General features: G+C 31.6%; 1 protein-coding gene across 1 annotated transcript; it reads right to left on the bottom strand.

The window, feature by feature from the left end:
• Positions 1 to 1,295: 1,295 nt before the first annotated feature.
• On the bottom strand, positions 1,296 to 10,421 carry LOC131074340 (1-aminocyclopropane-1-carboxylate synthase 8-like). Its single transcript, XM_058010934.2, has 5 exons — positions 10,404 to 10,421; positions 2,852 to 2,980; positions 2,598 to 2,729; positions 2,318 to 2,478; positions 1,296 to 2,151 (listed from the first exon to the last, which is right to left on the bottom strand). The coding sequence occupies exons 1-5, from the start codon at positions 10,419 to 10,421 to the stop codon at positions 1,296 to 1,298; spliced, it is 1,296 nt and encodes a 431-aa protein (XP_057866917.2).
• Positions 10,422 to 11,494: the final 1,073 nt, after the last annotated feature.

Raw genomic sequence — 11,494 nt, 5'->3', positions numbered from 1 at the left:
TAGGGGCATGTTCCTTTTCTAGCTTTATGTCAGTAAACCGTGTATGTATTTTGTTTGTTTAACATAACATGTGCATATTTTGCACTCATAAAAGAACATACATATTTTTATTTTAAATAATACTTACACATTTTTAATTAAAATAGTGCGTATGTGTGTTGGCTCAAACTTTTTGAGCCTTAATGCATACATGTTTTTTGAATTTATTTAAAAACCCGTACCTTTCATCCATTTTAGACCTCTTTTTTTGTGAGCGGCCACTTTTTTGTTCACTATGTTGGTGCACATATATTGCTGGCAAAGAAAATGGTGTATAGAGGTACATGATAGCAATAGATATTATTGCAAGCCATCAAAAAGAGGATGTGGAGCACATGGTCAACTATCTCTCATAAGAAAAGATGTACTTTTTAAGGGACATATCCTAAAGTTCTGCCTATTGAACTTATATACATTACGTAAGGGTCAACCAAAGAAATACTTCATTATAGCCATCCATGAATTCACATGAATCTCTAACATGATATACTATAATAACATCCACTATGACCATAATATCAAGAATGAACTCCTCTATCATCCAAAATACCACCTATGGAAGAAAAAGAAAAAGACAAGGTTAAGATACACCAATCCAAAGAATATAAGTATCAAATCCAAGTGATAACAAATGATGGAGTCATTTCCAAGAGAAAATACCACATGAATAGAAATAGCAACTATAACAAATGTTATAAAACACCATCCATACCCATAAAGATATTAAAACCATCAATAGAACTTATACCAACACATCTATCCCATAATCACGTGTTAGCAAGAAAAGGACGTACTCTCTATGAGTTGTATTATTCCTAGAGACAACAATACTAGAAGAATAAGAGCTTGAGTTATAATAAGGTATCTATACTAAGCCATCAACATGAATTATAGACAAATACTTATCAAATAGTACACGAAATATTGTGCAGAGAATAAGTATATTCATTCAATTATATTCTTATTATTGTATACAATAGTTAATGACAGATTTCGGTTAGATGAGACGCTTGTTTCAGCTATATTGGTAGACTATAAAAAAGAATAACAGACAACAGAGTTCTAGAACCATCTCAAAATTTGGATTAGAAGTGGAGGAAAAGGCTAATGGGTGGCATTGTGTTTGCTTGACAAATCTCTGGATTCTCTTCAGCACCACTTTCATGGTGGATATTTTGTGGAAGAATAGGTTCAGGAGAAACACTTTAATTGCAAGATCGGAATATCGATGATTGAAATTATGCAATCAGAAAAGGTTAATGCATGGCTTTATTTTGCTTGGAGAATCTCTGAAGTCTCTCCAATGAAACTTTCATGGTGCATATATTCATTTCTGCAAAGCAGACTCGAAACCAGCCAGGCTCCATGCACTTGAATGAAGATCCGGGAGATATATTCAATTTGGCCTCGTATAAAATACCCTTCCATAGTTTTAGCTCCCCTTCTAAGTCATTTGATGCAAGTAGATGACTCATGTTTACCCAACAGAAAAGGCCTGCATTCCCTTCCAAGTGTTTAATGCCAATTTGCTCAAACCCTGAAACAATCAATCTATGTCTTTCTTCTAATCTCCTCTTATTCTCAGCTATATAATAATTAACGAATTCTGGATCTGAAAGCATAGTGGCTAATAAATACTGAGTCTGAGTTGAAATCATGCTGAAACTGGACATTCTTCTGGCCGCTGTGACTACTGTATCGTTATAGGAATAAATTGTCCCTACTCTGAAGCCTGGAAGACCCATGTCCTTTGATAAACTGTACACAATGTGCACATTATCTGGGGTGTAATTTTCTTGGGCCACAATCTCTGCAATGCTGTGAAACTCTGGAGAAGAGAAGACTGAGCCTGAGTAAATCTCATCGCAAACAAGATGTATTTTCTTCTTATTTGCAAAAGCGAGAAGCATCTTCAATGTATCAGCGCTTGAGATTGTGCCCAATGGGTTGCATGGATTTGTTATGAGAATTCCTTTCACCTTCTTCTTTAGATCTTGGGCTCTCTTGAATGCTGATTCCACTGCAGATTTGGTGATTTGAAAGTTGTTTGAGCTGTAACAATGGATTGGCTCAATCTCTACTCCTGTGCGCCACCTCAGATCTCTATCAAATCTACAGCCAAAAGAGAAACTTTAAAAAAGAATTGTTGGCAACTTTAGAAAACTAAGAACCAAGCTACAAAGTAAATAATACCCTATGTAATACGAAACAGATTCTTTCTTATAAGTTTAATGGCCATCCCATAAGGTAATCCTCATATCTATAAACCCTAACTTACCCAGGGTAATAAGGAGATGGTACTAAGAAGACATCTCCTGGATCAGCAAGGCAGAACATTAGCACCTCGTTAGCTGCAGTTGATCCAGCAGCATTTACTATTCTGTCAGGATCAAATTTCACTCTGTTTCCTCTCATTGCCTCCATGAAACTTGCCATAGCCTGTAATAACGATACGCAAAACTCATCAAAAAATACAATCATTTAAATTATAAGTCAACGAATTAAAACTTCAAATAAATACAAATCAAATCCATCCCATCTTTGAAATAAATTGTTACCTTTCTGTAATCTGATAATCCATGATAATCCTGATAAAGTGCCAAGTCCTTAAATAAACCCAAACTCTGTTCGGAAGTAATTGTTGCCTCTGGGTGCTTTATCAACCACTTTTCCATCAGATCAAATGAGAGCTGCAAAGAGGAATGAGTGTTAAATTCAAACATTTTTTAATAGAAATTTAATATCATTAAATAAGAATACTTTTCACTGCTTAAAATATAAACAAAATATGTTTTGGGCTGTTTTGTAGTACCGTATTCTCTGCAAGGCCCATCTGGATAACGCCCGAAGGATTGAGCTTTTCATCATATGGATTATTTCGATACTCTTCCCACCCAGCAAAGTAAGGCGAATCTTCCCCATGTAAACTGCAAGTTGCCATCTCAGACAGATTTGTTTCACTATCATTAACATTATTAAAACTTGCACTAAGGCAGTTGTTTTCTTCACATATGATGCTCTTCATTTTAACCAAAAGAATTTGAAACCCACAAAATATGTTGGAATCTCTCGCAGAAGCTCTCTTTTAAAAACTTGATTTATCTTTATCCACAAAAAAGCTGAAACACCCAAGTTATATTGCAATTTATCACACAAGGCTCCTTTAAATACTAAATCCATTTCAGTAAGTCAAAAGCGTAATAGTACAGTCACATCTATTGTTTAAGACATTGTCCTCGTGTATCATACCCAAATGTATGCTTATCAGAAGAAACATCTTCTCAATATGGTTGTCTGCTGTTATCCGTTTCAAAGTTGAATACTTGGTAAAATTTCTTCAGTAGATGGATCGATCAAACTCCTGGATATTGTCCATTAAATTCGTCAACGACGTTTTAAATGCCAAGGGGTGGGACTAAAAGTCTGTGTCAATTAAGAAACAAGAGTCATATTCAAATAACTCCTTCCACGTAGATACATTTTCAGTCTGGTCCAAGTTTGAACAGTTGTACCGCAGACCTGAAAATAGGCTGTTAAAACTTTGGATTGGGTGCCAGAATTTCGCGGAGTTTACTTAGACTGGAATCATGGAGGTTTCGTCCTTGGTCTGTCCAAATTTCGCGTAGTTTACTTATTGAAATCAAGGAGGGAACCTCCTTGGTCTGCCCGAATTTCACGGAGGATTCTAAATTAACTCGACTCATAATTTTAGGCTGTTCATTGGGGAATTCTACTCTATTTTAAAATTAGAAGCATATATCAGAGTTTCTCCCCTAATCAGACTCTGTTAAATTTTGGATTTCCTTAAGTCTTTGTGATTTCAGATAACGAATTATTACGAAGAACTTGTAAAAATGAGCATGTGTTTCACGATCAAAATATATGTTACTATTTGTCTCTGGGCAATTATTGTTGTAGTTTTTTATTGTTTAATTAGTTAATAGTAGCACCTCATTTCTAACCCTAATATTCTTTTAGCAGTTTGTGATTTAAACATCCCATGTTATTATCAATAAGTGTATTTCAAAACTTACCAAAATAAATATTTTTCTTTTATTACGTTAAGCTATACTTTTTAGAGAGAAATTATTTTTTAACGAAATTATGAACAATTTGATTGGTTAAGATTTTTTATCTCTTATTTTATTGGGTAATATTTTTACTTGTTATTCTACTCTTCACATAAATCAAAACATAAATTTATTATGTTAATGTGATAAACAATAGGTTGTTCAAAGAGAAGACTATTGTATATGAGAAAAAATAACATACAACCTTTAGCAATTGACAGATTTGTGCAAAGATAAGACTTCTTTGTTTATCCACCGCAAACATCACATCATGTTATTATCAATAAGTGTACTTCTTAACAAATCTAAAGTTTAAAATGTCTCACTTAAAATAAATATTTATCTTTTATTAAGTTAAGCTATAATTTTTATAGAGAAAATATTTTTTAATGAAACTATGAACAATTTGATTGGTTAAGATTTTTTATCTCTTATTTTATTCCATTATATTTTTACTTGTTATTCTACCCTTCATATAAATCAACACATAAATTTATTATGTTTATGTGATAAAAAATAGGATCGTTCAAAGAGAAGACTATTGTATATAGGAAAAAATAACATACAACCTTTAGCAATTGACTGATTTGTGTAGAGATAAGACTTTTTTGTTTATCCACCACCTAAATTTCCATGTATCTAAGTTAGTTACTCATTTTTGTCATTGCAGAAATAAAGAATGGGTGGTTTGTTTGTCAAACATTATTCATATATTGATTTATTCATAATTATTGGGGATAACATATGTAGTATAAAATGGAATTGGATGAATGTAGTGAAAACAATGGTCACAAGCATCAAGACATCTGCATACCATGGGGAAGTCATCCATATGTGATTCCAAGTGGTAAAGAGTTAATAGTGAGAGTCTAACATTAATCATTATGAGATTGGTAGACAAAATGGTATTTCACATTTGAACAAAGAAGAGTGAAAATTTTGATGGACCTTTCTATGATTATGACACGTCACTAAAAATGGTACAATGGGTTTGCATTTTTGAAAGGGCCCTGAACCTTGTACAAAAATTAGGGTAGAGCTTGAAGTACAACCAGACACCAATGAACAAAAGAGGAACCACCAAAACTTCAAAGGACAAAGGCTTACAAAAATCAAACAAATTGCCTTAACTCATGATGGTTTAAACAAAATATCTAATGAACTTGTCTTAATCTCAAACTGAGAATGTTGCTTCCTAAATCTAACCTTTTTGAGACAAGGTGGAGTAATTGGATCATAGAAAAATATATCAACCAACCCCAAATTATCATTTAAGGAGTCCATAATTGAACAATCCCTTTGATCTTTACCTTTATAATCTACTTTGAGGACCTCCTCAATGGAATCAATCTTAGGATTTGAAAAATTCTCCTTATTCCAAAGAATGTTATTTTCATTTAGGTACTAGAGGAATGTGCCACAATTCCACAAGAGTTGCAAATCACTAAGGAGTCTTCATAATCAATTTGTTATATCCAATTACCAAAATTTCAAGATAAAGTAATCTAAGAGGGGATTTTCTATTTTTTATCCATAAACACACAAAATATGACAAATAACAACCTCCTCATAGATTCATTGACCTTACCGGTAACATAATATTATCCAAAAGAGTTAGCAATAATGATGAAAATATTTTCACTCCAAAATTTTGAAGGCAACCAAATCAGACAAACTGAAGTAGGAAACTTTAATGTTTCAGTTGTTGGATTGAAAATAGGAGACCAAATTTGGAGGTTTTTCCATTTAAAACCATAAACTGGGGACCTTAATGAATAATTCTAGAGCTACCCTCTTAGTAAGAAATTGAAAAAGAATAAAATATTAAGAATGGCTAATTCCTCAAACCTATCATAAATTTTTCAAACCTAATGGATCCATCTTCTAACAGTATCAATATTGGGCTAATTCTTACAAAATCTCCAAACAAGTGAGCTCCTAATCCAAGAAAAAAAATCGGCAAGAAAAAAGTCAAGAACTTCAATGTAGATCTATGCATCCTCCATATCCATGGGAGAGATGCCTAAAATATAATTTCGAGCAGAATATCCCCCTCTGCACTCTGAGTGCTAAGATCAAGAACAACACCCAACAAAGTAGAAATAGTAGCAACTAGACCATTAGAGATTATATCAAGGGTTGGGTCTAGAACAACAACCAACTAAGAATAAGAAACAACCATAGGGGAAACATAACTCACAGTAGAGGTTGACTCAAGAAAAATAACCAAAGGAGCAACAACTATAGATAAAAAAAAACCTTTTATCTATTTTCACACAATCTACAGGAGAAAGAAAATCCCCTCAAGCATTTCAAAAAGATTTTTTCACCTTGTTAAAAGGAGAGACAATATTCTCAACAATCTTATATTGAAATACACTTTTCTTCTAAATAGAATAAAAGCTTTTAAGCATATCTAGAACTTTGTTATCCATCAAGGACAACAAAGGACCAAAGGGATATGAAACCCTTTCTTAAACCAAAAAAATGATCAATATTCATAGCCTCCATCACAAACATCTCAACCATCCTATTCCCCTTTGAATAAGAATCTAAGAGGATATTTTAGAGGAGTTCACCCTCCTCATCTTGGTCATCCCCTTCAAAGTGAGAGATTAAAGGAAGATGATGAAGAAGGAAAAAAAAATCTTCTTCCCACAAAACCCCATCCTCCAATCACATCACCAACAAAAAAAGAACAAACCCCTACTGCCACATGAGAGAAGGAATTAGTGGAACAATCCACCAAGGGAAATAAACCAAAGATTTCTATTGTTGCAAAGTTGCTAAGGAAAAAGTTTGATGAATATTAGACATGTCTAGGAAAGGGTTCTTCATGATGGTATCTAAACTAAAGAGTCCAAGTCATGAAGGCAAATTTACATACCATGTAATTTAGTGCAATTTAATTTGAAAATATACTAGCAAGTTATGAAAATTAAATTTTACCAAATGATAAATCTTGAAAAATCTCTCACTTGTACAATAGAAATAATGAAATGTCATTTAAGATGCAATAATATAGTTATAAGATATTCAAAATAGACATATATCAATCTTAAATAGATGAATGAATATAAATAAAATAAATCTAAAATAAAAAATATCTCTTGCATAAATAAACTAAATGTAAAATATCTTCAAAATTTAAAAAGAAAACTAGCATAAATCATATAAATATAATAAAATAAGTTTTAAATAATTTTACTATTAAATAGAATGATTATGTTAGGAATACTCCCATATCGATATTGTAAAAATACCAATCATTTTATCTCAAAATCATGTGGCAATGCTAAACGTTTTTTACTAGATTCTCAACTCAACATTCTAAGACAATTTCAAGCTTTGAAAGGTGATATTCATTGTTAGTAGTTGTAGTTGACATAAGTTCTCATTACTACACGTAATGGGATCTAAAATTAAAAACATGTCATGATCTATCATTGACTATACAAAATACCAACTCTTGCTATAACTAACCCAAATAGAATTATTTACCAATTCACAATAATTATAGGAGGCTACGAGGTACATACGTGACTCATTTACTCCTACTAGTTTCATACTCATTTTTTAAAATCTATTTTTTCAATATTGATTCAATATTTTAATTCCTAATTTATTTCATTTATATACAAAATATAATTTGAATATTTATTTAATTTATGTTTTGTCAACCCTATTTTAACCCTTATTATTGAGCTACAACTTGATTCTTATGTTATACATAAAAAATTATTTTTGCTAGCACAATATTATCTCTATTTATTTTAAAATATATGAAATGAAATAATTGTCTTACACATTCTAATGCTATTTTCCTCCTCCATTATTATGTTTAACTTGATTTTCCTTTTTACTTTCTAATCATTTTCATTGCAAGAATTAATTTTTTGGAATAAACAACATTTTTTAGTTCTAAGATAAATCTCCAAGTATTCATGGTGAAATATTAGTATAAGACTTATAAACTAACTACATAGAATGGAAAAAAAAACCACATTATTAGACACATTCTTACATATTTTATCATTTCTTAACTTATAAGAAATTAATAATTCACAACCTTTTATTTTTATTTTTCTATAATTAATTGCATTGTCATTGTAAAAAAATAAAAATGAAGCAAGTAGAGAACATAGTAAAATTTGTTTGCGAAGGATAAATATCATAGAGTCTAGGCTACTATGTATGACTTGGTAGAGAGACTCAAGAGATGGGACAATTTGGATGCAAAGGTCAAAAACCTAAGTGCCAAGGTGGGCTTGGGGGAAGAAAGAAAGCAAATGATAAGGGCTATATCTACTATCCAGGGAAATCAAGAAACATTGAGAATAAATTTGGAAGAGATAGTGGATTTTAGTAAGGATATGGCAAGCAAAATATCAACTTCCATGCAAGTTCTCCAAGAAGAGCTTGAACAAAGGCATTCAATGAGGAAGAAGTCCATAGATATTTTGGTTGAAGCTTCTTTGGAGTCATCTAGTACAACTATTAAGGCTAACATGGAGACCCCTACTATTACTTATTCTAAGGGTATGATTAAAAGACTCGATTTTTTAAGAGTAAGTGAAGGAGCTTAGCGAAGAGTATAAATCTATTAAAAACACCAATGTGTTGATCATCTACTCATTTCTAATGGTAGTGGTGTTTTGGTGGTACTCATTTTTAGTCGTTTGTTGTTTGGTGTTTGGTTTTAGTTTTTGGCCTTCGTCTAGTTCTATTTTTTGTTGCCATTACTAGGCTTAAGGATGGGTGTTCTCGCTCCTCATGAGAGCCCTTTTGTTTTTGTTTTGGCTATTATTTAAGGGTTCAGACCCTCTCTCACTTTATATAATTAGAGCATGGTAAAATTAAGCATAACCTAAATTAGTAATAAATGAACTAAATTGAAATTTTAATCTAATTTTTTAAACAAGTATCATTCAAATTCATTCACACCATTTGCATCATGTTGATGATTAATCTTGAGCTAACATCATATTTTTCAACACAATCATCATTCAATGTCTTAAATGGTTAAATTTTGGAATAATTTAAAAACTAATCTAAACTATGTATATAAAAGAATTCAGTGACATAAACTAATACAATCAACGAGATGAGATATATTCTTAAGAAGCAACAAAGAAACTATTTTTAACCACCATCTAAAATTATATTGAACTAAGTTTTACAATGAGATACAATTTTAAATGTCTAAATGTCGGATCAAGTAATATCTTCTAAAATTGGGTCTTTTAAACTAGAACTTTTATAAATGATCTTATTTATAATAAATTCCTATATGGAAAGTATGGGTTTAGAGATGTCACGTTCATCAAAAGAGAAAAATAAAGATCTATATAATATTTTTCACAAATTAATTGACTAAATATTAAATTATCAAAATATTAAAATATCAAAACTTAAGAGTATATTAATTTTGACACAATCAACATTTTCGTATTATACTAATAATATTTTTTTTTATAAAAGGCTACTTCCTGAGCTTTTATATTAATATAATAATATGTAAAATATGATTGAAGTTTATAGATGTAGAGCAAGATCTCCAAAATGAGGTTGTTGGAAGGCCAAGAAACAACCACCAAGGACTAAAAGCCAACATAATAGAAGATCTAAAATCTGATTTCAAGATTGAGCTAAGTAAAGCCCAAAATCTAGCCCCCCAGATTTCAAAACTACAATACTATTGTACTACTATATACATATCCACTAATAAAATACTAAACATATCAAGAGATATACAATATTGATATAAACAGAAAGACTATAACACAAATTACTAAGAATATCCAAAACTAGACCAATTGACAAACAAAATTAACCATGGAAATTTAAGGATTCTGTTACTTCCTCAAATAGTTTGCCTTTATTCTTTTCCTGGGAAATGTTTCATATATATTGGCATTTATAGACTTCAATTCCCATTTTTGAACCCACAATGTAATTCCCCACTAGAGAACTTGAAAGGACAACACAACTAACTAACCAACCCCAAGGAGATAATTTTTTTTCTAAAGAGATACATTAACTCATTAAATTATAATAATTAATAACATAATATTTAACATGAGATCAACTTTTCTAAGCACAAGCAAAAATAAATTAAAACAATAATACCTACGTCCTCTAAGGTCTCCTAACATCGCTACAAGGCAAGACTAACACTTACTAAGGCATAAGAAGCAAATCTAGACTAACCATTGCACAACATAATTCCTTAACATAAATAGATGAATCTTAAAATATAAATGATATCATATAAGAACTAGACAACATGATTACCCTAGAAACTAGGTTCATTTTAAATCCCAAATCCAAATGTTCCTAAGATTACTTTTCACATTATCATATGACCATAACAACTAAACTTAGATAAATGAAACTATGCTCATGAAATATTAATTTATGTATTACAACTAACATCTTCTCACTAAGAACCTAATCATTCATAAGGGATAGATTGAACCAACCCCATACTATCTAAACTCACAAAACAACCACATAGTTAAAATCATTACATTAAATTTACATTACATCTTCCTCTCAAGGAGAGTGTTCATATAACATAATAAATACAAATGGAAACCTATTCTAGATATATGAATAAAATATCACATAGGAGAATACAACTGGATACTGAATCCAAAGTTTTTGCAACTAAAGAGCACATAGTCCATCCATGAAGCTCATGAACATACCGCCAAAATTCTGAATGGAAGAAAGCATCAACCACTTGACCATGTGGAACCCTACTTTGATCATCCCCCATGCTCCGAATAATGACATAAGGCCCCACACACCAAACATATTACTAAGGATGACACTAACTCAGCCATGGAAATTCAATGAATACACGAATGAAACATCACAAGGACTAAAACAAAACATAACATAGACTACTAGAGGAAAATTGCACAACACCACATAGGATAGGGTTCTAGGCTACAACTAGGGAAGAGTGTCATCACATGTCATCAAAATGAGTTATCTTGTCAGTTTGACCCTCTCCAAACTCTAGACCCCAGCCCCTATTTGACTACACATATGGAATCGAACAATCCTTCCATAGAGGCGATGAAGTTTGATTTTCCATACAAGCCTTTCCAATCTCATCATAAGTCTAAACAAGCACTCCGGGCCTTGAGATCTCATCCTCCATATATACAAGAACATGAGACATGAATGGGGCATCATCAATTATCTTGTTAATTTTTATTTTCTACCCACCTTTAATTCATTAAATTAATTTTATCACTTAATTAAAGAAAACTTCCAATGGGATCTCCTAGAAACCACTTAGGGGCCTGACACCCACTTGGAAGCCACTCTCCCTAACTTGTACCTAAACACCACTAGCCTATGGGTACAAAAAA

Source organism: Cryptomeria japonica, chromosome 3 (assembly GCF_030272615.1).
Source record: "Cryptomeria japonica chromosome 3, Sugi_1.0, whole genome shotgun sequence".
NCBI lineage: Eukaryota > Viridiplantae > Streptophyta > Pinopsida > Cupressales > Cupressaceae > Cryptomeria > Cryptomeria japonica.
The sequence above is the reverse complement of the archived record's forward strand: the minus strand, read 5'-3'. Positions and strand labels throughout refer to the sequence as shown.